Below are 27,057 nucleotides of genomic sequence, written 5' to 3'. Positions count from 1 at the left end.
GGCGCCATGGCAGCGCCGCAGGGAGCGCCGGCCTCCGGCGCGGGTCCTGGCCGCGCCGCGCTGCCCCGCCGGCCTGAGGGCGGGCCGAGGCGAAGCTGCGGCGGGAGCGCCGGAGCGCAGAAACGAGCTGCGCTTCCGCCGCTTGCTTCAGGGAGCTCCCCGCCCTCTCGCCGTGCTTCCCTCCGGCGTCGCCCGCGCCCGCTCTCTGCGCCCCTTGCAGGACCTGCGGCCTCGCCGTCCTGCGCGGCCGGAAGCGCGCGCGGCGCAGGCGCGGAGCAGCATCCGGCCGGGCGGCGATGGCGGCGCTCTGGGACTTCGGCGAGAGCGACCCGCGGGAGGCGGGCGGCGGCGACAGCGAGGACGACGGCGACGAGGAGGAGGATGAGGATGGAGATGGCGACGCCGACGGCTTCACGCTGGACGAGGTGCTGCGCCTCGGCGGCACCAAGGTAAGCGGGGTGCGAGGACGGGCGGAGCGGGAGCACATGGTGCCCGGGACCCCTCGGAGGGGGCGCGCGGCAGCGGCCGTTGGCAGCGGCCGTTGGCAGCGGCCGGCCTCGCGCCGGGCCTGCGCGTAACGGCCGCGCGTTGTTGCCCGCAGCAAGACTACCTCATGCTGTGCGCCGTGGACGAGGCGGAGGAGATGGTGGATGGCGGAAAGAGAGGTGCGATCGACGACCTGAAGGCCGGGGAGCTGGAGGCTTTCGTGAGCTCTCTGGGGCTGGGCAAGTACGCGGAAAGTTGCCTCGTGGTGGAGGATGATGACGACGGCAGTGGCAGCAAGGAGAAAGAGACGCGCCCCAAAAAAGAGAAAAGCAAGAAAGAAATCAGTGCTCCTTCATTAGAAAGAAAAAAAGGGAATAAAGTTAAAGAACAAACAAGTAGTGGGAAAGACAACAAGAAAAAACAAGCTGTTTGTGATCAGGACCAACGCCTTTCAGTAAAGAAAGAGCGTCAGGAAGAAGATTTTGAATTTCATGCTAGGCAAGTGTTACTGATCAAACCAGGGAGCAAATGGTATGATCTAGAATACACCAGTGAATTCTCTTCTGAACAACAAAATCAGGCACTTCTGTCCAAGTATAAGGCCTTGGCCCAAAAGCTGTACCAACATGAGGCAGATTTGTATAAAAATAAGACAAGTTACCAGAAGGGGGCCTCTTCTGCGTGGATGAAAACTGTTGTGTCATCAGGTACTTTAGCTGACAGGATGGCAGCCATGACCCTTCTGATTCAGGACAGTGCTGTCCACAGTCTTCAGTTTATTGAGAACTTAGTAAGCCTCATAAAGAAGAAAGGCAGCAGGCAGCAGAGCCTTATGGCTTTGGATACGTTCAAAGAGCTTCTCATATCAGATTTGTTACCAGACAATCGTAAACTATGGTCTTTTTCACAGCATCCTTTTAACAACATAGAAAAGGTGTCAAGTGGCAACAAGGATTCGAGAGACAGACGACTAATACTGTGGTACTTTGAGCATCAGCTGAAACTACAGGTGGCAGAGTTTGTGCAAGCGCTAGAAACATTGAGCCATGATTCTCTGACAGCAACAAAAGCACGAGCACTGGCTGTTGCTCATGAGCTTCTCTGTAATAAGCCTGAGCAGGAGAAAGTTCTTCTTGTTCAGCTGGTAAATAAACTGGGAGACCCTCAGAATAAAATAGCCACCAAAGCCTCTTATCTTCTGGAGACATTACTTCACAAACATCCAAACATGAAAGGAGTAGTATGCAATGAAGTGGAGAGGCTTTTGTACCGATCAAACATTAGTGTGAAAACTCAATATTATGCCATCTGTTTTTTAAATCAAATAGTCCTCAGTCATGAAGAAAGTGCGTTGGCTAACAAACTGATAACTTTGTATTTCTGCTTTTTTCGGAACTGCATTAAAAAAAAAGATGTTGAATCCAAAATGCTCAGTGCTCTTCTAAGTGGAGTAAACAGAGCTTACCCATATGCAGAAACTGGTGATGAGAAAGTGAAAGAACAAATGAACACTTTATTTAAAGTTCTACATCTTGTGAACTTCAGTACCAGTGTTCAAGCCCTAATGTTACTTTTTCAAGTAATGGACTCTCAGCAGACTGTATCGGATAGGTATTACGCAGCACTCTACAAGTAAGTGACAGGTTTGGACTTGTGATATAAATTTTGTTTTATGAAGTAGTCATTTTTTAATGTAATGTTGTAGAAACACTTATTTTGCTTTTAACGTCTTGGAGTTTCATGTCTTCTTTGCATAAAAGTTTCTGATGATTTGTATGACTTTAAAGAAAATGTGTTTTCTTGTACTTAACATAGGGATAAAACAAATGGTATTGATAGGTCCTGAGAACACAACAATTAGATCTTGTTCTTTTCATTATTTTCTGGTGGCGTGTTTTAATTTTAGAAGTATTTTGAAATCAATTGATAACTACTACTTCTGAAGTTGCTTTTACAGCTTATATTTTAGACATATAATAGCCTTCTACACACTTTTTCATTAAGGGGAAAAAATAATGTCCGCAGAATGTTTAAATAATTTAATTTGTAAGGTCAGAAAGCCTTGTGTTGCAAAAAGAGTCTCCTTTTTGCCCCAGCTGATTGATTTTATTTATATAGGAAGTCTGAATAGATCAGTTTGGTTTCTCACTTTCAATGTCTTCAGTTTTGAAACTTTTTTTCAATTGAACTGAGTTTCTTTATATTTTCCTACAATTTTTCTATCTGCTTATGTGTGTATGTGTGTGTCTATATATATATATGTATTTTTTCCTTTTCTGTATCTAACTTGTATCAATACTATACTGCTGTTAACATTTCAGGGTTGATCATAACATTTTGGGTTTATTGAAGAACAAGCTATAACTAGTCTTGTAGATACCACTTTGTAAAATTTAGGTGACTGTTGTTAATAGCAATTATTCTCCTTTGTGCCATATGAAAATCAAAGTATTTTCTCCTGTGTTTTCTACAGGAAGCTGCTAGATCCTGGTTTAACAACTTGTGCAAAACCATCCATGTTTCTTAACCTTGTCTATAAGTCTCTGAAGGCTGATGTAGTATTACGGAGAGTGAAGGCATTTGTGAAGAGGTTACTTCAAATCACTTGTGGACAAATGCCACCCTTCATTTGTGGAACCCTGTACCTTCTGTCTGAGCTTCTGAAAGTAAAACCGGGGTTGAGGGTCCAGTTACAGGATCATGTGGTACAACGTTATTTCTTTATTTTATTGAGCTTTCACTAATATCTTCTGATTTCCTAAAAACCTGTCCAGACCTGTTTCCCATTGCAAGCAATTCTTATGCCTAGAAAGGACAGCTTTTAAAGTGAATTTTTATGAGAGTTTACAAATACCTGGGTACGTTATGAGAAAGAGCACTTGAGCAATTTAAACTGTACTGAAAGTCTGTGTAGAAGAGGTGGTGGTAAGCATTCTTAGCGGATCCTGTGGGCTCCATTCCTGGCGAGGGGATTATTTTGCAAAATGTTGTTTAAATAAGCAGATAAACATTCTTATTGTCCCAGAAGCTTTATTAAAACTTGCTTGTTTCTTCTGTCTGCAATTTGAAGTATAATTAAGTAATATTGGATTGTTTTTTTTTTTCTTTTCAAGTGTGGAGGGACTGTTACTCTCGTGTGAGATAAATCATAAAGTTTAATTTTTAGTCCTGTATCAAGACTAAAAACCTGTATCGTTTAAACACTGGCCATTGTTTATATTCTAGGATTCCGTTTCTTCAGAAATACGTACTTTCTTCTAACAAATCATAAAATTAGAAAAGCGGTTCACTAACATTTTGTTATTTAGGAATCTGATGAAGAAGAGTGCTTTAATGATCAAGAAGAAGCTGAAGAGAATGAGGAAAAGTTTGTGGATGCAGATGAAGAAGAAGAGGAAGGAAGCAGCACACCAAAAAAATCTACCAAAACAAATAACCCAAATTCGGCACCGTCATGGGTACATCATCTGAATATGGGAGGTAAATTAGCAAGAAAATGTAATGCATTCTAGTGCCAGCATTCAGTAACAGTAATGTTCTGATCAAGACTTGCTGAAAAATTAAAGGATTAAAACATTATTTTAATGTATTTTAAGATTCATCAAATTTCGATTCTCTATATGTTAGCTGAGCAGTGATGAACAGGCTATATTAATCTTCTAGTTAACTTACTTTACTATGTAATCACAAACCCTTTAAGCTATACCAGCTGCTATATAAACTGACTTGGAATTTTTTCTATCAAATTCAGACATCTTCAGAGTGATGTAGTCAAGGCTAGGATGTCTAATGACTCATTTGCTTGTGAAGCTTACTAGAACAACTCTTCTAGCTTTGAGCCTACTTCTAGCTTCGCTCTCTCGTGAGGACCTTTTAGAAGATAGCACGTCTTTTCAAGGGCTTCTTTCGAAACATGTAGGAATTCCCCTGTGTGCCTGATCATACCCAAGGGAAGGGCTATCAGATATAAACCTTACTTGCTACTGTATGGATCTCTGGCCTGTCCAGCTGAAAATGGTGGACAGGGTTACTGTCATGATGAAATGAAAATAATAATCCCATAGAGTAGCTTGGGAAAATGTAAAAGATTTTTTTTTCATCTCCTTCTCAACCCAGGCAGAAAGACTGGAGTTTCTTATGATCCTTTGCATCGAAGTCCTTTGTATTGTGGTGCTGAAAATACAAGTCTTTGGGAGCTGAAGAAGGTGAAGTATTCTTACATTGCTGCTTCCTGTATTTCTTAGTATACTGCTTGGATTGCAAGAGCTAGATTATTCTTGAGGTAGCTACCTGGGTGAAATAACAGAAAGGTCAGCGAACACGTTGTTCAGCTTATAAAGGATTCATATGTCAGTGATATTCAGGGAGAAGAACAGAAATTTTTAAGTGGCGATTTGAACAATAATAATCTTTTTTGGCTTTTACATCTTAGCTTTTTATCAAGAAATCTTTTTAGCATTAAAATTGTAAATGAGGATGTATTTAGTTAACACAAATGAAAGACTAGAACTATTGAAGCTCTTCAGTTGTTTCAGGGAAGAGCAGATCAGCTTTGCGTTACTTCATGTGTCTTTACTTTGTGTAGTGAGTCGTAGAGTGAAAACATAGTGTTGTTGCCAGGAGTCTGATAAGACAACATGAATCGTGATTGCCTGTGTTTTTAAGTAGGAGTAAAAAAATGATGTATGTTTTCCAGCTTTCTGAACATTTTCATCCATCTGTGGCCCTCTTTGCAAAAACAATTCTAGAAGTAAGTGCTTTTACCAATCTGTAGTTTGGAGCTTTGATTTTTATATTAGTTGTATTTTGTTATTTTTTAAAATATATTGTAATACACAAGAGTGTATTAACCTGTGAGGCTTATGATGAAATATCCCAACTCTCTCTCTTCTAAGCATGGTTTAATATCATTCTTGTACTGTGTAAGTTTGGGCATCCTAACTCTTTGTTTAGTTGCTATCTAATTGAAAATGAAGACCTTAAATTTTTCGCTTTTTTATTCTTTCAGGGAAATCATATTCAGTACTCAGGTGACCCTTTACAGGATTTCACATTAATGAGATTTTTGGATCGCTTTGTGTACAGAAATCCCAAACTCCACAAAGGCAAAGGTGTGAACTTCTCTGTGCTTATAAGCATTCAGTCTTGATTATTGATATTGTGGTGACCACACTCCTCTCAGGCTGCCAAGTAACTGTTTGTGCCTGTCGTGTTGGGGGATGGATGTGGTGTAACAGAGGAGGAGAGGAATCCGTTTGCAGGGCTGCAGAAAAGATGTCTGCAACTTAGGACTGCCTGATAATCCACTTACTGGGCCTCTCACTCTCACAGTACATAAACTCCTAACCTACCAGGAGTAAGCAAAGCGATAGAAGAATTTATTGTAAAGACTAATAATACAGTTTATTTCTAATTTATGTTCTGCTACAGAGAACACCAGCAGTGTTGTAATGCAGCCGAAGAAGAAACAATTTATGAAAGATGTGCAGAATCTTGCAGGTAAGTCAAGCCCTTTTTGGTTGCAGTTATGATGTCTGAGGAATAGTAGCTGTTTGTTGTAGTTATCCGTCCTCTACATTGTGTATGCTATTTCTGTTAGCAATAAAAAAAGAACAAATAGAAAGTCCTGCTCATCCCAAGGGCACTGGTTTTGTCTTACATTCAGGAGCAGGTCTAAAATTCTTGTGTAAAAGGTCCACAGAATCACCACAGCTGAAACTTTGGGTCCATTAAACCCTTAAGAACAAGGGATATAGAGAAAGTCGGTTACCTCAATCATTATTTTCTACATTCTTGAGTAGGAAAGCACTTCAGTGTCTACTCTTGCACTTGGCTTTGCGCAACAAATCATTTTAACGCCTTTCTCTCCCTCCTCCCTTCTTCTCTAATTGTCAGTTTCTTTCTACCATAATAATTCCTTTTTTTAGGCAGTGCATTGTCAAGGTCTGTTCTTCTGTTTAAAGAATCCTATTAGGAAATGTATAGCAGCAAAGGACAGAGCTGTTGAAAATAGCATGCCTTATTGTACCTACGTATATCTCCTACACCTTCTCCCAAGTTCAGTTATCTTTCTGTGCATCTCCCCTAAAGTGAAATACACTCCCTGATCAGAATATATTCGCAATCTTATATAAAAGGTTTAGAATCTTGTTGAAAATATGCTTGTAGCTGGCAAAGTAACACCACTTAATGGCAAAAAAGCCTGTAGAATTTCTTCCAGCTAGTGTTATTTCTAGGTAGAAGAGTAATTTGTAGAGTATCAGTGTCAGAGGGAGGTTAATTTACAAAATACTAGCTAGATTTTCTACTCACAAACATGTCATTCTTATGTTTAACATCCTAATATTACAAATACTGCTTTTTAAAGTTCTTATTATCTAAAATTACATGGAAATCTTTAACATGTATGCCGATCTCCAGTTAATGTTCTTATTCCTGTTCCCAAGCTATCATATAACCACATTTATTCTGGTTAATGTGACTGAAAAGTGACTTAAAATCTCAAAAAATAGATTTATATAATGATTTAAACCACATTAAGCTCTTTCGTTAAGTGATATAGATCACTTCCACATCTGCAGTATTGTTAGGATTAGTATAAGGTGTCTAGTCTAGCTCCCTCCAGAGATTAAGGGCAGGATTTGGTGTTAAAAACCCACAGTTAAAAAAATCAGGGTAAGAGACCAAACGTAATAATCTTTATCTCTTTAGCTTAAATTAATATGTGCTAATGGAAATTGATACATGGCAATTACAGTTCAAATCCTCTTTTCCATTCAGAATAAATCTATGATTGTGCCGTGTGAGGACAGGAGAGTTTTCGTCTTCCTTGGTGGAATATCTCTAACATTCCCAGGGAGGTGCATCCTGTAACTTTAGGTCTGATCTGTTACACTGATGTGATAGTAATTTCAAAATAGCTGATGCACTTTTAATGACACATGGTTTTATGGCTATCAGAGTTTAAAGTAGGAATTTTTGCTCAGAATATGTTTGAAGGAACAGTTTTATTGAATTCCTTGGGTTATTCTGAGTTGAAGCAACACACTGATCATTTAAAGCTAGAATTAATGAAGTTAAGTGTATTACAAGTAAAACATCAATGCCCCCTCTCTGGATATATTTAATATGGATTAAAAAAATCTGTACTTGTTGCATATAGCTGGACTTTGCTGAGGTTTATCACTGAGATCAAGAACTGAAATTACAAATCCTGGGATACCTTCGAACAGTCCTCTTCTGTCACTGTGTTTTGCTCTGTTTTGAGAAACTTGGATGCTTATCAGTTACAAATTGCTATAATTTGCACCCCTGAGATCTTTCTCTTTCTCATTTGATTCACTTTTGAGGTGGATGAAGGAAGGGGAAGGTGTCAGAGTGAAAAGTTTCTCCCCAGGGAGTGTGATCAGTATTGATCAGAATAAGAGTTGATCAGTAACCAGCTCAATCAGCTGCTGTGGAGTGCCAGTTTGTCTCAGTTCGCTGGAAATGCAGGCACTGTGAGGCTTGATTTCCTTTTCTGGCATGCTTAACTGGCCTCTGGCGCTATGGCTGTGCCTTGCAGCTGCTGAAGAGCATTTCTGCTAGGAAGTGTCCTATTGCCAGGAGTGACAGGCAGAAGAGGTTCCAGGATTTCAGTGGATGAGAGCTAGCTTACCTTATTCCCTAACTTCTTAGAACTTGTATCGCTGGTGAAAGTGGTTGCAAAACTTCCCTTGCTGGCATATATTAGAACCTGATTAGGGCTAAGTCTTGAGTTACTGTCACACCTTATTATCAGTATATACATTGAGTGATGAGCTCACTTAAATTGTGACACTGGGTATCAGTGTACTTCTGTATGTGTAGCACAATGATAAAGAATAATATAAGGATCTTCAACTTGAGGTAAAATCAATTCTGCTTGTTTTTTTGCAGTCAACAGTAAGGAATTCCGTGCCAGAGATGAAAGCACAATCCCAGTGGATGAAGTGTTTTTCCACAGGTAATGAAATATTTGTGAACATTCATTGTAGGGTGTTGTTTTTGAATGCAATGCCATCAAAAAATACATTTTATAAATACTGTCTGGTGTTCCACGTTTCTGAAAATTTTGATTAATTTGAGTGACTTGTAATTAGAGCACTTTCCACAGAACATAGCTTCAAAATTTGTAGGAAAGAATGGTGCTTACAAAGAAAGACAATCAGTGTTTGTGGTCTATACATTGTATAAGGTGACATTTTAATAGAGGGACCTTAAACACTGGATGATAGTGAATGTCTTGTGCGTTGTAATTCTTTTGCATCAGAAGTGGATTTCAATCAACTGGCATATACCTGGCTAGTATCAAAGTTTATTAAATGGAACGTCATTTTAAAAATCTTTCATTTTTCATAGTTCTCTTCATTTAGTTTTCTTTTTTGGATTATGGTTTAAAAATGCAGTTGCGGTACTTGAATTGGCACAGTTTGCAAGAGTTTGCTCTCATTAAATTAAGAATTGTTTCTTTGTGAGTGTCTCCTATAGACACCAGTGTTGAAATTCACTTAGTTTTTTCAAGATATGGATTAATGTTGGGGCTTTTTAAAAATCTGAAGTAACAGCTTAATGAGAGGATGACATTTGTATTAACCAAACTGTGAAGTATACTCTCTTTCCTGTTGATTAAATAGGTTTTCAAAACTATATTGGAGCAAAGGTATGCAGTTTCTGCTAACATTTTAAATTATCTGTGGGCAGAACTCTAAAAGAAAAAATAGTTTAAAACATGCCTCAGTTTGAAAGGTTAACAGTATGTTACATTGACAGTGATGGTAACTGAGATTACACTTTTAAAGACTTACTTAAAAAAGTACAGTACTCTTCTGCCTCTATATCTGATCAAATTTGCCTCCTGTGCTTTGTGATTCCTTAACATGAAATAAAAGAGAGAAAAATAGTTTAAAATGGCTTAATAGATTAAACCAGACATACATAGGAGTGGAGCTGTGGGGAAGAGTTTAACTTAAAAACTTAAAATGGTGAACTTTCTTTCTTTTTTCCCCCCTTTTAATTAGATTCAGGCTGGACTTGACTTTTTTTAATTGGTATAAGGTAGATTTTCATATCTCGCTGGTCTTGTTTTATGAATTCACTATGTTGAAAATGATATTTAACACCTTTGTGGAATTTCTTTGGTTTAAATCTTACATAGGTAGCTTGCACTTTGTAAAATGAAGAAAATAATCTCTGATATGGGATATACCTGAAACCATTAACTTACAATTTTCAACTGGCAAAATATGTGTGAAACAGATTTTTGTTTTTTTTTCAGATTTTTGTTTTTTTTAATTTGTCGTAAGAAACATCAGATGTAATCTTGTGTGTGAGAGCCATATGTTACTTATTTCAGATTTTATACGAAATTTGATAAAGGGAGAGAGAAGCAAAAGCGTCAGGAAGATGAAGAAAGTGTGGAAGATGTGGATGATGATGAATTTGAAAGAGCACTGGGTAAGGCCATGTTTTTCCTTGTAATAACAATTTCAGTATTTTCTGCTTTTGCAGATATATTAATACAGCTTTTTTAATAAAATGAATAATGTAAAAGAACCAAATACAGAAGCATGAAAATGCAGAGAACTGGCTGTTTAATTCCCATCCTGTGTTACTGTAGCCAACATGCTCTTCCCTCACATAGGCTAACTGGAAGACCACCTTGAAACCAGACTTCTCTCTTTCTACGTTAGTTGAGAACTTTTCTAACGGGTAGAAATTGTGTAATTTTGAACATAAATTCATGAGTGACGGTTCATGCCTCATTGTTCTTTCCCTAATGTAATCTGTGATTAAATAACTTCTAGCAGTATGTAACGCTTATTCTTTATTTACTACTTTGTCTTTTTAAATCTTCCTTATAGTCTTTGTCATCATTCCTAACCTCAAGAAATATGTTATTTATTTAGTTACATCCTTGGCAAACTTCTGTAGTAGTCTTAGCTCTTCCTGTGACATATACTTTATTTGCTTTTGAATTAGTGCATGATCTTTTCCAGAATCTGAATTTTTGTAACCTAAAACTTGCATGATTTTATGATTTCATATATTACTTATGCAGTATTTGTCCAAAAAAATCCAGTTGGATCTCAATACTGTTTTGTAGAATGTTTTAGGTTAGTTTTAACTCCTGTTGGAGCGTAGTTCATTAATGATACAGTTAATATAGTCTTGGTTATGACAAGAATCTGCAACTGTTTTACATCACATTTGTCTATTGTTAGTATTTCTAATAAATTTACAATCTCTGTGAATTCACTACATAAATTTAGAAGCCTAAATTAAACACTCTTTAATATTAGCTTAACTCTTTGAAACAGAACAGTTGTAGTTTTTCAAATTTTATTTTGTCTGCTCTTTCTATATAAAACGTATTGCTAAATGAATCGGAGAACATAGGAGCTCTCACCCTCACATCTCCTTGCTCTTCTGTCAGGGACTATAGTGAAGAATTGACACAGAGATTAGCTGATACGGCTCTTGCATGGAGTGTCTTAATTGAGCCTTTGTATCTGACTTGGAGCGAGCGCTGTGGACTTGTGATATCACATATCCCAGGCAGGTTGGCATCGCTGCCTGTGTGTTTTTCCCCAACTGCTGCCCACATCATTTTGTTCTGGCCAGGTATGAGCCTTTGTACCACGGTTCATAGCTATGAACGTATGTACCAGGGTCCTTTGTTACTCAGGCAGGTCACGTAAACTGTTCAGGAAATTGACATCTAAAAAATAATAAAATTTGCAATGGCTTCATAGTTCTTTTTTTGACTTACAGTAATTGAGAAACAAAATCTTTTTTCTTTTTTTAGATACATTTGAAGCTGCTGATAGTGCCATTGATGTTGGCCAGGACGATCTTGATTTTGCCAGGTAAGACTTTGAATCTATTCTTTCATTCTCCTGTTTTGATACCCTTATAGAATTTTGCTCTCCAAATCGGATAGACCTTTTTCAAAAATACCAAGAATGCCACTTTGCAAAAAGGGCAGTAGTAGTTAATGCTGGATAGTGCTTCTTTTCTACCTCCCCCATAAGGGAACATTCTCATCCCATGGTGTTTACAATCTGCTGTCTTGAATTGTGAGACCTGTAGTATTTTATTTATACAATGCAATGACGTAGTAAGCAAAGTCCTTACCTTACCTGTTTTTTACTGTCTCAAGTTTCTGTCTGGGAGTTACCAAGCACAGAAGTAGACAGGATGAGGCATAATGGCACTGCTTCTTTAAACAGTTCGTAGGTTGTAGCTGGACATAACTAAGTGAATACTTTGTGGAATCCTGAGTTACAGAGCACAATTCTCAGGAAGTCAGCAGTTCCATTAATGATTAAGTACCTTCCTTTTTGTTTAGAGTATCTGGAGTACAGCTTTAAAATCCACACAGAAACTTCTTTTAGATGGGAAGAGAAAATTAAACTTCCAGTGAAACCTGAAGGTTTTGTGAGCCAGATTGGTTGGAGTGAGTAAAAAATAGCAAAGAGAAGACAAATCAAGAACTACGTTTCCCTTCTTTATATGTGTGTGTGTGTGTGTGTGTGTGTGTATAAAACTCATTTACTAAAGTTACTAGGGATATGCCATCAGTTTGTGAGTGTTTTATAGAAAAGGCACAAAAGCACTTGCGAGATAAAACACAGAAGCTGACATTAATTTCAGAATACAATTCTCTCAAGAACTTTAAATGTTCTGGATTTTTAATGCAATCTGTATGTTGATATTGAAAACATACCTGAATGCATTTTCTACAAATACATGATTAGGTGTCAGCCTCCATTTACAATATTCTGAAATGATGTTCAACTGTTCTAACAGAGTGTTTGTACATACAAAAATGTTATCTGGAAAGAATATTTTGCCAGATAAAGTGCTAAGCTTGTTATATATTTTCAGTAACATAAAAAAGAAAACCATAGGCAGTAAGAAGAGTCAAAGAAACAAGGACTCCAATGCTGACTGGGAGGATTCTGATGATGAAGATGGATTCAGTGAACTGGATGATGAAGAAGTCTCCTTAGGAAGTATGGAGGAAGACTTTGGAGAGGACATTGATGAAGAAGGAGGTGTATTTATGGATGTGTCTGATGATGATAATGACCTAGGTAAAGTAGTATTTATTATCCAAACATGAAAAGAAAGCAACATCAGCTTTTACAAATGTGTTACACAAATTTAAAAATACAATTTAGATTTGAATTAATATTTAATTACCTGGGTGGCAGATTTGGCTTTTAAAAAGTGGCTAACTGAAGTCCTTCTCTGGACAACAAAGTCTTAAGATCAGTAACAGTTCTTGATTCAGCCTCCTAGGTGAGAGCAGGAATTAGGCATGTCGATTTAAAAATTTGCAAACAAGACATGCCTTATTCGTTCTGAAAACATCAGTAGTAAAAGCAGGTTTATAAACAAATACTGGCTATACAAGGCAAATGCTTATACAATGTTAAAGCCCTAAGAGACTTTAATGAGGAAAAAAAATCATTTCTGGAACTTGGTCATTTTTTTTCTTTAGGCCTAGTTAATGTTGATTTTTAGAGGCAGTACCTTTTTAAATTGTAGCTCAGACATAACAGTTTGTTCTCGTAATAAAGTTACACACCCAAATTTTTATTCACTCCTTCGTCAGAACTAGTTGCTGCACCTTCATTGTTTTTATTATCTGTTCAACTGAAAGGCACAGCCTGCTTAATTAACACTTTGTTGCTGCGGAAGCACAAATTAATGGAGCATTTCTACTAATAACTTAAGGTCACAGGAAGATAGATAACTGAGGGTAAAAAAAGTGAACTATTTGTTTAGCTGTTAATATATTAATCCTTTATAAGATTATTACTGCATCAATCTTACCAAGCAGACCTGCAAAGTGTATGTAACATAGGGTTTTGTTCTATTAGTCTTCATATTTATCTTAGTTTTCTATTTCACTTCTTTCTTGTACTGTGCAAAAAAAGGCATCACGAAGGGCAAACTACTGAACATTTTTTAAGTTGTTTGAGTTTAATAAATCAAAATTAGAGTGTGTCCACTATCATTTAAACTTCTTTTAAAGTAAAAGCTTGGAACATTATGACAAATGTCTGGTGTATGAATTACTTTTTTTTTTTTTGGCAGACCTGAGCAATGATAATGAATTCAAGCCTGTCAGTAAAAAGGGCAAGAGAAAGAATGATACTGATTTTGTAGGATCACTTGAAGGTAAGAAAACAGTCATGATTTCCATTTGAGAAGGCTTACTACTAATACAGTCTGAAAAACTTTTGGAATCAGAGAGGTTTAGTACAGTGGATTATCTACAGTCTTGGATTTGGGTTCAGATTTGGATAAACTGTAAATGAAAAGGAGTTGGTGTTACCCTTGATCACCAGCATGGCCTAGTTCAGGGTGACTTTCTGCTCTCAAATGACTCGAGATTGAAGGAGGTGTGTCTGAAAGAAGGACGGAGTTGTACTGGCAGCTAAAGCAGTCATGTGTGCATCTGTTACTAATAGAGATTTTTGCTATTTAGTCCCGAGTTGAAAATGTTTTTGTTTTTGTTTTTTTTTTCCTTTTAGGGGAACAGGGGACTACAGCAGCTTTTTAACACGGCTATTTTAGATAGTAAATAAAAAATAACCCTTTAGAACATGTTTAAAACTCTTGTTTTAGTGCTATTGTGAACTTGAAACACTGTCTTTAATACTTTTTTTTTGAAGGATCCAACCCAAGAAAAAAGAGAAAGCTCAAAGATGCCAATATGCTCGCAGCTGCAGAGGAGGTTAGTTTGACCAGTTAAAAAAGATACATATACGTTTTGCCTGTTTATTAGTAATAAAATACTGTAACTTCTTTTTAAAGTTTGGCTATCTGCTGGATGAAAATGCTGGGTCCCAGTTTGACAACATTGGAATGAATGCCATGGCTAACAGAGACAATGCAAGTAAGTACATGATGCAAAGGGCATGTATTTATGCTGTTGACAAGCTCCTTTCTCTTCAGATTCTGTACTCAGACATGTATCTTATTTAGCTGAAATACTGACACTGAGCTACTGCCTCTACTATGTTCTCTTTGACCTTGTGTGTAAGTCATGACTTAAGTTTTCTTCAATTAAGAGATGCTCAGTGCTAATTTTAGCTGTGACTATTGGAATAAATAAGGCCTCAAGAAGAGGAGACTGTAACATGCCTCTTTTGACTGCAAATGAAAAATGGGTAATATGCTATTCTTCAAGGCTTCTTTATGTGAATTTTGCTCTATTGAAGAGTATAGTAGCATTGGATCCTTGTGAGGTGAGGCATAAGGTACGGCTGTTTATATTTAGCTATTGGAATTTTTCATTGCGGTATTGGCGAAGCAAAAGCAGTTTCCCAGAAATAAAACCAGTCAAAAAAAGTTCACATTTAATTAATTCATCAAGTGATTTGTAGACCCCCCTATTGGTCTTGCTGATATCAACAGAAAAATGTTAACAGCAACACTCAAAACACTGAATACTTCTATATGAGCATGTATACCATTAGGAAAATACAAACAATTTCAAGAGCAGTCTTTAACCGTGATATTCTGTGATGGCTGAGTATGTTTCATGAAATGGAAAAAGCTTCCTCTAGTGTCAAAACAAAGCAGTTTTCACTTTATTGGCATTTATAAATACAGTAGTTTTAACTTTTACATGATTTATCCACATTCTATTATAATTGTTGGAGGATAGACATTTCAGAGCAATCAGAAGTAACCATCAGCTTCTTATTTCTCATCTTCCCTCTTTCCTCTTACAGGTGCCAAACAGCTCCAGTGGGAAGTAGAGCGTGACAAGTGGCTTCACAATAGGGATGTGAAAAGTATTATAAAAAAGAAGAAACAGTTTAGGCACAAAGGGCTGAAAAAGAAGTACAAAGGCAAGAAATCAAAAAGATAAAATGTCATTTTAACATGGACGTTTTTGCAATAATTGTGCTCAGTCTTTCTTACTTTAATTCTTGCTGCTTAGCCATGTCATTTGGTCATTCTCCCTTATGCCATGAATTCCAGACCACTCATTGCTTTTGTAATAAACTGAAAAATAGGAAAATCCATGTTAGTTGTAACTTGAGCTTACATCTGAAGGTGAGCCACTTCAAGGCTAGTTTTGTTGGATGTGCAGTCCTCCTGTTCTGAGGACCTGTCCAACTGTCTGACACTCTAGTTGCACCTATACATAACAATACACATTTCTGCTTAAAACTTACCACAGGAAAGACTACAATAATAAAATCCATTCTGAACATAAGATGCAGACACTTTAGCTGTCTTTCTGAAATCAACAACTAGTAACCTACCTTCCAGAATTGAGGGAAATCTCTTCTGCATTGTGTATCTGAAGTCTGATAAGAAAGATAAATCAAAGTTACTTTACCCAGCATATTTTAAAACAAGTTATTAAATGCATTATTTTTCTAATTAAATGACTTTTTCCTAAGTTTGTTCTAGCTTTTTGAGTTACAGATACCATTAAATAACGTGATCTGAATTGACTTTATTGCATTGTGTCACTAACTCTATTCAGGTGGCAACGCTATCATTACAATGTTTCCTGAGCTTCCTTGTAGTGATAACCAAACACAAATAACAGATTCATGAAAAGCTGAGCAAATCTCATGGTAGTGTAACCCAAAGGAAAATGACTTGTTTTCCTTGTGTGGGTTTAGGTGTTCACTGAATCCTTCTGTGTGCAACTTCACCAACTCAAAAGAAAAAAAATGTAGCAATAGCTTTATGCCATTTTAACAAGTTACAAAAGAATTTGGTAAATGCTAGTACCAGCACACTGTGAATGGTGGAAATGGGGATTGCAGACTGTGTAGGAGCTTCATTCTGAGCACAGTGAGTTGTCAGATGACCTTACCACACCTCACAGAACCACGGTTCAAGAAAGCCCCTGCAAAGGGATAAACTGCAAAGAACTATGGACTAGAACTGAAAATAAGGATGATAAACCATGCAAACGCAGCAGCAAGTTACTGACACGTGCCAATGAAGCTATTCTGCAGGATGTTACGTATTTTTAAATAAAAATGTAAAGAAAAATAGCATATGCTGGTCCATATGCCTCTGAACCTGGGACAACACATACACTATAGTGTCAGTGAAACTTCTTATTCAGGTTACCCTTGGTTAAAGGGTGTTCTGCTGCCCTACCTGGCCACAGCAGTGGCTGCCTATTGACTAGCACAGATCGTAGGGGTGGCAGGACTGCCAGGCTCTTAGCACTGCATCTGTACAGCTCTGAATGCAAAAAAAGGCTGCTGCTGTGCTGATCAAACCTAGCTGCAATAACTAACGTGGTGCCTAGCCTATCTGTGTGTTACCTAAGCTCTGGGACACTTAAGGGAATGTAGCAAAGTCATCTGGAAGATGGGCCCCTGGCTGCCATGTGTACTTGCCAGCCGAGTCTACTCTTCTGGAAAATGTCAAATCATAAAGCCTGCAAAACCTGGAACTGAGCCAGGGACCCCATCAAGGCTGAACACCACAAGTCTGAAACAGGATGAATCAGTCCCTACTTAAACTGACGACTGCCTCTCCTCTCTACGCCTGTACTTGAGCCGATGCTGTTAGTATTAAAATGCACAAGGTTCAGCTTTGTCCCTGGTGGCCATGTGCCACCTTTCAAAAATTTCCCCCCAGTTTTGTCGTTATAAAACTGAAATAGCAGCTGTTTCTTCAACGGCTGTCCTAGAGTTTCCATGTAACAAGCAACTACCATCGTAAGGCAGAGAGCCGACTCCAAGCCGGCAGGTAAAGCGCCGGTGGTTCCGCAAAGCAGCGAGCACGGCCCAGAGCCGTTTGTGCAGCTCCGCCGCGCTCGGCCAGCTCTCCCCCCTGCCCCCGGCGACAAGCGCCCGCCCCGCCGCACCTTGGCTGCGGTCCATGCGGCGGTAGAGCAGCATGGCGCCCACCAGCCCCGCCGCCTCCAGCAGCAGCAGCGCCGCCGCGGCGCGCCGCGCCATCGCCGCGCGCCGCCCCTGCTCGGCCGTTACCGCCGCTAACGGCCGCTCCCGGGCGCGCGCCTCTGCCGCGCAGGGGGCACGCGCATGCGCATCCCGCTGCTTCGCTCCCTTCCCCGCGGCTGCGCAGCGGCCCGCTCGGTGGTGGCCATGTTCTACCGCTGCCGCTACAGCCCCGTCACGGAGCACCTCGTCCGCCTCCCCGGCTCGGCTCGGCTCGGCTCGGCTCGGCGTGGGCCCCGTAGCCTCTGGCTCGGGGCTGTGGAAGGTCGCCGAGAGGAGCCGCTTCCTCGCCCCGCTGGCCGCGGCGCGGCCGCCGTCTGCGCAGCCTTGGGCGCTGGTGCGCGTCTCGGCGAGAGCTCTTCTCCCCGAGGCTCCGTGCGTGACGGGCATCCCCAAGCATAACTGTTCTTGCCGGCGGCAGCAATAGCTGCAAACCGCGGTATAATACTGCAGCGGGATGGCGTTGCTTACAAGTGATGTTTCTCAGTTCATGTCTCACCTTTGCCTTCTCCCTCTCACAGCTCAGCGTCCTTTGGTGGCAGCCGGGTGGCAGAAGAGAATAAACCGCATCCCTGGGGGGAGCGCGGCAGGCTGCCTGCTGTCTCCTGCTTTCTCTGTTGCTCAAAGTGAATCCACCACTGCTGTTTCAGTGCAGTTTGGCACCATGTGCGCTGCCGGTGAGGCCACGCTAGGGCTGCCTCCACCTTGGCAAGTTCTTCAGCAGGTGCCTGGCATTGGGCGTGCGAGCAGGCCTGTGCTTAGGTGCAGCTCTGCTGCTGCTCAGAGTAACCTAAGAGCTCCTCTGCTCTCAGGAGGCAGCTGCCCATGTTGTGGTTCCTGCTAGAGCAAAACACAATTTGATGCAAAAAAATCCCAGTCCTCTGAAATGGGGTTTAAGTCCTGTCTTGAGGGCATTAAAAAAGCTGTGCAGTGCAATATCTCAGCTTTTTAATTATTTTTTTTTAACATGAAAAAGGACATTAATGCACACTAGCTCCCACAGTAGGTATGTAGAGGCTAAGATGGTAGCATCACTTCCCCTCTGAGTTTTGGTCTTTCTGTTTTATGGTTTTGATTTTGTTGCTTTCTGTTATTCACTGTTTCTTTTAACCCATATTATGGGTCTGAGTTTATTACCAAAATAAAACCACTGGGGCTTATTTATTTTTTTTTTCTTAGGGACTTTTCTCTCTTCATGAGAGGATTCTGTTTCCTATTAATGTTATGTAAGATTAGATTTAATATTTTGCTGTTCTTTATCACATGGGGATTCATATTCAACTTGTTTTTCCTGCTGTTTGAACTTGCTATTATTTCTTGCTCTCCATGGGATTTCTTACTAAATCAGTCCCTCCTCTCTAGATTAAGAACAGGCAGGATCAACCCATTTTTAATTTCCAGAAGGTGGAGAGGGAGGAGAGAAAAAAATGTATCAGGTTATAAGGGTTTTATGTGGAGGGGGAAAAGGCAGGAGTAATGCCACGGATTTATACTCCACCCCTTTAAAATGCCTGTTTATAGGCACTTTTTGCATTAGACCAGCATTTTCACATGCCAAAGCTGGTAAACATGGCTGAGAAAAAGAAGGACTTTGTTGATGAAATAAATAAAGTGTTGGCAAAGTCTGAAGGGTTTACCCTGAAGGACCTGCTGTTCTCCTACCAGGGGACTCCTTATCCCGTCACAGCATGCAGTGCAGAAACGTTCCAAGCCCTGGAGAACTTAGAAGCCAGAAGAGATGATCTGGTGTTGGTGTCTTACCCCAAATGCGGTGAATACATTGCGAATTACATGCTCTGCTCTAAAATACTGTAACTAATTAGCTGACACAGTAAGAGGAAAAATAACCAACTAATTGTGTTTCTACATTGTATGAGGATATTAGGCATATCTAATACAACCAGGGGCAGTAGGGGTTTGTCTTGCTTTATCTTAATTATGTAATCTGTTGCATTTTGTTTTAGTAGGGTCTGTGTTTTTGAAAGGAGAAAATGCTTTAGCATACAGAACTATTTTTGTCTGAAGAAGATACGTGAGAATAAAATACATAGTTTTTATGTATCAATGGGCCAAGACAACTCTGCCAGTGTGATAAACTGCATTCTGGAAAGCATATTAGTAATCGTTGTGCAAGACCAATAAGGTTATGCAGTAGGCTCTTAATGAATGGAAAGTGACAGGACACAGCATCTTTATTTGCAAAATTGTAAGCTGTTTATTGGCATTATTCAGTATCAAGGTTGTTTTCTGTTTAGCCTAATGTAGCTTATACAGTAACTGCAAAATGATTTTGAATGTAACATACTTTAAATCTTTTAGTTGGAGTTCTGCAGAAAGAGGTGCCATAGGAGCAGGGGGGTAAAAATATTCAAACAACCAGCTAGTTTATTTTAATCAGTTTAATAGAAGTTTTGTTTGACGTGATTGCTTTCAGTTAAGTAATGGATCTATTCCAAATATATATTTCTACTTTGAGAACTAAGCAGTACCAGCTTAGGGTTGCCAGAGAGAAAGTGGGTGCAAGGAAGGTTTTCTTGCCTACAGAACACCTGCACTAATGTGCTAACTAGTGCAGTCCTGTTAGGGTCTAATCAGAGAGTCTTTAGTCAGGGTGTAATTTAGCAAGGTACAGAGCACATAGAAATCCTACTGACTGCTGGGCTGTGATCCACAAAGAATATAGTGTAATTCAGGCTTAGTGTAGTTTGTTAAAAAGTATGCGTGTAGTGCTGGGTGAATATAAAGCAGCTGTGAGACAAAACAGTGACCCAGTGGACAGAGAGGACAAATATAAAAGGTGAGAGCTGAAGCACAATGTGTTTCTTTATTTTAAGAAGCCCATAATTCCAATGGTCTTGGATTCAAGGTTTTTGCTGGACCCGGTGAGGATGGGCACTGATAGATCTTGGTTCTGGCTTTAATTTCTCATGGAGTTTGGAAGAATTCAGAAGTGGTGTCATAGCCCCGACTGCTCTGAGGTTTAATAATTCAATAAACTTTTCCTGCTCATGGAGAGGTATTAGTAGCTTAAAAAAGAAATCTCCCACTTTTAACACTAGGCACTTTATGGTAATTCAGTAGTTTTAACAAGGGTAAAAAGTTCATTGCCAGTTGTTTAGCTCCCTGTGGTCACGAGGAAGTGTTACCCAGAGGGCACCAGTAGAAAAACATGCACAGGAGGTTGTACAGAAGAGGTGAAGAAGCAGGAGGGAGAGAAAATGCTACATCTATGCAGGATAGTGTAGTTACCATTTGTAGATAAATCTTGCTTTTTTGGAATTTTATCCTGTTTGAACATTTTATTCCCTTACTCAATGCTAAATAGATTTATTGTCCTTATATCCTATAGTGTGCAAAGTGGAGAAAAAGAGGCAAATGGGGAGGATGAAGATGGAAAAGGGAAGATTAGATACTGCATTTTAAAAGAGATTACTGGGCTACCTGTTACTCCTTGGTGCAGCACTCAGACTCCGTAAGCCATACTGTCACTAGGCAGGACTCAAATCTCTTTGTGGGCCCCTTTCCTTCATGAACCAATGAGGCTTGATACCTGGTTTCCTCTGCTGGCTTCTCAGGTATTTCTCATGCAGGCCTCAAGCTCCTCAGGCACTTGTCAGTTTTAAACATTCATGACCATGTCCAACAAAGGACTCACATTGAGGCTCTTCAAAAGCTTTGTCTTGCACAGCTTTAATATTTTTCTAGCTTCTATTATTTATTAAGGATTAAGCTTAAGTTATAGTAGAGTCTCACGCTATAAATTTTTTCTCCCAACACAAGTTGCACATTGCAGAAGAAAACTCTTACCTGACACAGAAAACTGTCAGGTGTGGGTGAAGGACAGTGCAGTTTCATGATGCAGTATTTATCAGTGATAAATCATGTGATTGAGAAGTCAACAGGGAATATAGAGATTAGGATTTTTAGACTTATCAAATAGAGCTTTTTGTTAAAATTGTATTTGTGTTTTTTCACAGGCAGTTAATACTGGGCAAATGAGGACATGGATTTACAGTAAATAATGATTTTGGCTCTAGTCTCTGTAAAGAGAAAATTTTAGAAATATATTTATAAGTATTATACAACATTTTATGATGTGTGCATATTGTATACACAGTATTATATAAATATTACACATCTCAGCTGCTTCCATCCAAATGTCCCAAAGTGCTTTATATAGCCAAGAGTGGAAACATTTTTTTTGAGAATAATTTTCCACTGAAAGCATGATGTTGAAGCTATTTGTGTTGTGCATTCCATGTTAGCACTTCTGGCAGCTGCATTCGCAGGGGGTTCGCAGTGTGCAGGATGCTGAGGCAGCTTCACCGCTCCATTTCCTTGGGCCTGATGGGAACGCTTTCAAGCGTCTCTCTACAAGAACGCGGGGAGAGTGCTGTGGGCCTAAGTGATCATACACTGTTCTTTAGCTCTGTCCTGGAGCAATCGGCAGGACGTTAGTGGAGCAAGTGTAATTCCCAGAAAGCTGAGAAAAGAAGGCACCGCAAAGCAACGTCAGGAGGTCATGGAGCTAGTGACGGAGTTGTGCCACTCAAGCAGGCCTGGCATGCACCCAGAAGCATGGTGGGGTGGGACTGGAGAGAATTTCCTGCAAGAGCTCTTCTGAGGTACTGGGAAGGGTACAGTTGTTTGGTAGGTAACATCTCCTGCAGCATTTTTTTTGGCATGCACTTCATGGAGATAGCCATGAGCCCAGCAGGGGTCAGGCACTGGCAGTGACACTGAATAGGTGACTCCATTTCACCCTTGTTGTAATGCAGTGAGAGGGAGGCAGACACTTCTCAACAGAATGAGTTGTGTTCCTTGATCATTTCTTCCCTCTCCTATCCAGACCTTCCCTCCCAGTGACTTTATTGTCTTTCACTGCTGCCTTTATCTGTCACTCTTGTTTTATGAATATATTAGAAGAATGTTAAGTACAACATTGAGTCAGTTTTACCCCCCTGGGCTTTCCTCATACCAATTATAAGTAAGCCAAGAAGGTCATAGTTAAGCTGTTGAAAGTGTTGTTGACTAAAAACATTATTATGTTTATAATCATTTGAGAGCTTTCATAGTATTTGTAATTTGACAAATGTCTATTATGGTGARTTAAGCTGTGTTAAGAGAAGGCTCTGAGATCTTGTATGAACCTTTGATACATTTTATTTTGTTCTCTTGGTTTCCTGGTCCAGGTGTGAACTGGCTTATCCAGATTTTAAATGATCTGATATTTACAACCACCCAGAGTAAACATGTAAGCGCAGAACTGCCATTTATTGAATGTGGAGATCCAGATAAATACCAGGTTAGTGAAAAGAAACTATTGAATTGCTTACAGTCTGTTGTTTTCTCTCCTGCATCCCCACACACCAGTAATTAAGATGAAGTCATGCAGCAAGGAGAGCTATTTCTCCTGAGAGAGGGGGAAAAAAGATAATCTTGGATGACTAATGCCTTTTGATTAGAGGTWGTTTCACACAGGCGACTCTCTCAGATCTTGCTGTACCCATGTAATAAAACTGTTCTCACTCATTGTTCTGTTTGTTTCCAAAGAGGATAAARCAGATTCCATCTCCAAGGATTTTGGCAACACATCTGAATTATGATTGCCTCCCCAAGTCTATTTTCAAGAACAAAGCCAAGGTGGGCATCTCATCTTTCTGACATTACCAGCATGCAAGAGTAATTTTGGGCCCACGTCCTTTCCTTGTACCCATGCAGGTGGTATGGAGGGAAAGCAATTTGGAGACAATGGGAGTCTCATGATCCTTGGGCTGGCTTAGTACCTGCTAGCATTTATAGCAGCACTGGGAGTGCTGTAGTTGACAAACAAGAACAGATCTGGAGGCTGTTGCAGTGGTCAAAAATGAATGGAGTGCTGTGCTTTTCTCTTTTATGCCACTTTTTGTTATGTAACCACATCAGGATTGAATGTGGCAGTGATATCTCTGRGGCATTGACTATCTCCATGCAGAGTCAGACTGCTAAAATTGTAGTACTTTGTGCGCTCTGACACTGTGTCACTGAACAGTGACAAATACCTAGTATTTAGGAGATAATGCAACAGACAAGCGGAGATTGGTTAAAGAGTGGAGATTTTATCTGTGTTTTGTAAGTATTTTCTGCTGYATTGTGCGTAATGTTTTCAGAAGTGTTTACAGTTGTCTGAGGATTGCAGTCTCTCAGGTTTTCAAGAACATTGCTGCCATGCATTGAAAAATGGGAGATGATTAAAACAGCTGTGAGAATCAAACAGAACTTTTCCTAGCAGGGGGTTGGCAAATGATTCCTTGCAATTTTCCAGATTTTAGGCAGCTGTGGGATAGGATTCAATGACAAGTATTACAGCTTTTCCTGGTGCTCCTTTTTTTCTTCATGACACAAGCAAGTGGTAACAAGGCCTTTATAATCGCCACGTTTTAAGTTCTGCATGCCTTACCTAATAAAGAAAGTATTTTAAAGACTCCAGTAAGTTATTGATTGCAGAATGTTTGGTTAAGCTCTCGTGTTGGTTGCCAGGGGAAATAAGTGATCTAAAATTGTTGACCTCTTTCTCCCACTCCAGATACTAGTGTTGTTTCGAAACCCTAAAGATACAGCTGTTTCATTTTTCCATTTCCACAACAATGCACCAAGCGTCCCCAGTTACAGCTCCTGGGATGAGTTCTTCTCCGAGTTCATGAATGGGAAAGGTATTGTTATAGTTACTGAATGTAGCTGAAAAAAGCAGCTTAGTTTAAAAACAACTAAAYGAGGCCAATGGGAAAACAGCTGTGTCATAATTAGTTTACTGATGGCCACACCTCATGACAGGGGAGGCAGCTGAATGCCAGAATAGGGAGAAAGTCCAAAAGATGTTCTGGTTCTGGGCATTTTGTTATTCCAAACAAGGATATGGGGGCTTGCACAGCAGCTTGATAATGGCTTTAGACCAAAATTCTGTCACTTAGCGATGGAGGAAATGSTATACAACTGAAGTGGTAATGCAATAACATTTTGTTGCCATTACTGTTTCCACATATAATGCCAAACACCTCATAAGCAACACAGATTTTAAGTTTAGACTGATGTCTGGCTTTGGCTTTTAAGAGCTCTCTTTAGTAACTGTAGCAATGGAGGGGAAGCATATAGTGAATTTCTTATTTCTGTGTGGAAACTTTTCTACAGAAGTCCAAGAGATGTCTCCATCATTCTGTTGTACAGAACRGTACCACTGAAAGGCGGAGCTGGTCTGGTTGCAGAGATATAACTGATAGGCAACAGATGGAATTCCGCAAATGGAKAGAAATTAATGCCCAATAATAAAAGAATATCTGACTGATGCATTTTCTTTTCTTTACAGTCGGCTGGGGATCCTATTTTGACCATGCAGTCACCTGGAATAAACATATTGAGGATGAAAATATTATGGTTGTAATATATGAAGACCTGAAAGAGGTAAAACGTGTGATATGTGCTGACAGGCAAAACACATCTGAGTCTGTTTCCTGAAAAATGCTGAAATTAATGTGAAAAGGTATAGGTAATTCAGAGAGAGTAAAATCAAGGCTCTTTAGCAACGAGTCTGGCTGTACAAAGCACCAGTGTAATACAGAAAATGTACTGTGAATGTGTGTTAATAGATAGTGACTATGCATATCCTAAGCGGGTAACCCCTTTTTTAAAGGGAAGCATATTATGTTACTCTCTTTCACTGTTCTGCTTTCAGAACCTGACTTCCAGTGTAAAGCAGATAGCTGAATTTTTTGGACTCTTCTCAACAGCTGAGCAGATTCAGTCTGTTGCGGACAGGGCCACTTTCCAGGCGGTGAAGGATAAGGCTCAGGAGACGCATGGTGCTGTTGGCTCAATTCTCTTCCGAAAAGGTAAATTTGTTTACAGCAAACAAACAAATGTATTTTGAGCAGATTAGAATTTGGATCAGTAAATGATTAGTCTTCCTGTACAGTTTTCAAGATTGTAAGTTGTTTAAGAAACACTGATGGTGATTCGGGGCACTATCACTTGGTTTCATCACAAGGGTCAATAACATTCAGTAGAGCCCTGTATAATGTGCATAATATATATACAATAAGCATGTCCTTCAGTCATGGTATGCAGTAGCACCAATTAAAGTGAGGAAAAGTTTTCTTTTGGTTTCTGTGACTACTAGCCTTGTGATTGCATGTGAACCTCAGTTAAAACTTTGAATCYAGACTCTCCACAGTTTGAGCCATGTCTTTTAGCCATGGATCAAACTGGAGCTCTAGACTCAGACAACCTCAGATTGCRGGCTCTTCAAAATGTGGATCAAGGCTAGACTACAGCTCAGGACAGTGTCTAGTTGCAGTGCACTAAGCTCTTGCAGTTGAAAGCCATGCCTTTGAACTTTATAGGTAGGTTTCATCATGGCCAGTCAGTTTTTACAGTTTTCTGCATGTGTGCAGGCATCTGCCAAAGTCAAGGCCAACCAACAGCTTCATATGTTCTCTATGCTCACRTTCTATTGAAGACACCAAACATAAAGCAGCAGAGTGTATTCTTGGGTCAGAGATTCTTTTCTGGCAAAAAATGTGGATTATCCTGAAATACAGTAATAAGGGGGACAAAGGATTTTTTTGTTTGTTTGTTTTAAATCATTCTCTTCAGTCCTTATAGTCAAGGGATATATTTTACTTTTCTTTATATTCCAGGTGTTGTTGGGGACTGGAAAAATCTTTTCACTGAAACTCAGAACCAGGAAATGGATGCCAAATTCAAAGTGTGCTTAGGAGGAACTAAGCTGGGAGCAATGTTAAAATATGATGTATACTGCAAGGTCTGAACTAGAGTTGCACAAAAAAATCTCATGTCTGGCCTGCTTTTCATTCACTTTTATGAAATCAAAAAGGAATTAGGACAAATATCCAATTTGAAGTATTTGAAAAATCTTGTAGTTTGCAGGCCTCTTCATGCGGTCTTAACTTACACGAGTGATTCTTGTTCGGTCAGTTAGTACTGTTGACTTCAGTGGATCCTCTTAAATGAGTTGTGATTCTTTGGCCTCATCTTGCTTTTTAAAATTGATTTTTAGCCATGATTCCATGTTACTTGGTACAATCTTGTTTGGAATGTGTATGCATTAGTTGAACCTGCTGAAATCACTGAAAATGTATTCAGTATGTTGAAATAATTTTCCAAGAGGTTTTTTTAAACAATCATTAAGTATCATTTCGGTTTTTAATTTGTAACTTCTTAGTATTCCAGAGTAAAATGAAATTTCAAAAAGTTTCATTGTAATTATGTTTCATCACTTTCTCTGTGTTGATAAATGGCAGGGAAATGTAAGGGAACTGAGTGGTAGAAATTGTCTCCCTTTTCACTGATATTATTTTTCTTTCCTTTGATAATCTGAGATCACATCCTGAGCGTGGAAGGAACTGTTGCAGCAGAACTTTCTCATAGAGATTGGAGTCCCCTTCTTGGCTGTGAATTTTTTTTTTTTTTTTTTTTTTTTTTTTTTTTTTTGTGGCTTAACCTCAGCAATGACTGAGGAAGAAATGGGAGAAATTTTAAAGGCATGTTGAGGAGACAGGGTTTCTTCTGTCTTATTGTTAGGAGGACTCCTGAG

General features: G+C 39.5%; 3 protein-coding genes across 3 annotated transcripts; 2 read left to right on the top strand and 1 right to left on the bottom strand.

The window, feature by feature from the left end:
- Positions 1-255: 255 nt before the first annotated feature.
- On the top strand, positions 256-15,923 carry CEBPZ (CCAAT enhancer binding protein zeta). The gene is made up of 16 exons (XM_085317734.1): positions 256-449; positions 602-2,118; positions 2,960-3,191; positions 3,795-3,966; positions 4,603-4,691; positions 5,183-5,236; positions 5,495-5,597; positions 5,917-5,985; positions 8,404-8,470; positions 9,860-9,960; positions 11,312-11,372; positions 12,394-12,602; positions 13,612-13,695; positions 14,193-14,254; positions 14,335-14,416; positions 15,258-15,923. The coding sequence occupies exons 1-16, from the start codon at positions 297-299 to the stop codon at positions 15,395-15,397; spliced, it is 3,195 nt and encodes a 1,064-aa protein (XP_085173860.1). The 5' UTR covers positions 256-296; the 3' UTR covers positions 15,398-15,923.
- On the bottom strand, positions 15,087-17,540 carry CEBPZOS (CEBPZ opposite strand). The gene is made up of 4 exons (XM_085317739.1): positions 17,375-17,540; positions 15,798-15,842; positions 15,451-15,534; positions 15,087-15,358 (listed from the first exon to the last, which is right to left on the bottom strand). The coding sequence occupies exons 1-3, from the start codon at positions 17,466-17,468 to the stop codon at positions 15,452-15,454; spliced, it is 222 nt and encodes a 73-aa protein (XP_085173865.1). The 5' UTR covers positions 17,469-17,540; the 3' UTR covers positions 15,087-15,358; position 15,451.
- Positions 17,541-19,008: 1,468 nt separating this feature from the next.
- SULT6B1 (sulfotransferase family 6B member 1) lies at positions 19,009-26,636 on the top strand. The gene is made up of 7 exons (XM_085317740.1): positions 19,009-19,239; positions 22,661-22,773; positions 23,022-23,111; positions 24,034-24,160; positions 24,811-24,905; positions 25,177-25,333; positions 26,141-26,636. The coding sequence occupies exons 1-7, from the start codon at positions 19,020-19,022 to the stop codon at positions 26,269-26,271; spliced, it is 933 nt and encodes a 310-aa protein (XP_085173866.1). The 5' UTR covers positions 19,009-19,019; the 3' UTR covers positions 26,272-26,636.
- Positions 26,637-27,057: the final 421 nt, after the last annotated feature.

The sequence above is a fragment of the Rhea americana genome, unplaced genomic scaffold (genome assembly GCF_003343005.1).
Source record: "Rhea americana isolate MKP2758 unplaced genomic scaffold, rheAme1 scaffold_501, whole genome shotgun sequence".
NCBI lineage: Eukaryota > Metazoa > Chordata > Aves > Rheiformes > Rheidae > Rhea > Rhea americana.
Note: the sequence above shows the minus strand (reverse complement) of the source record. Positions and strands in the feature narration are given on the sequence as shown.

What these genes read in the sequence shown, in the direction of transcription:
- CEBPZ (XM_085317734.1), top strand. Translation starts at nt 297, where the DNA reads ATGGCGGCGCTCTGGGACTTCGGCGAGAGCGACCCGCGGGAGGCGGGC. An exon ending in AGATGTGCAGAATCTTGCAG is followed by an intron (nt 5,986 to 8,403) that starts GTAAGTCAAGCC and finishes GTTTTTTTGCAG; the next exon opens with TCAACAGTAAGGAATTCCGT. An exon ending in TGATGATGATAATGACCTAG is followed by an intron (nt 12,603 to 13,611) that starts GTAAAGTAGTAT and finishes TTTTTTTGGCAG; the next exon opens with ACCTGAGCAATGATAATGAA.
- CEBPZOS (XM_085317739.1), bottom strand. Translation starts at nt 17,468, where the DNA reads ATGGCGCGGCGCGCCGCGGCGGCGCTGCTGCTGCTGGAGGCGGCGGGG. An exon ending in CCGCATGGACCGCAGCCAAG is followed by an intron (nt 15,843 to 17,374) that starts GTGCGGCGGGGC and finishes CTTTCTTATCAG; the next exon opens with ACTTCAGATACACAATGCAG. An exon ending in ATTTCCCTCAATTCTGGAAG is followed by an intron (nt 15,535 to 15,797) that starts GTAGGTTACTAG and finishes CCTATTTTTCAG; the next exon opens with TTTATTACAAAAGCAATGAG.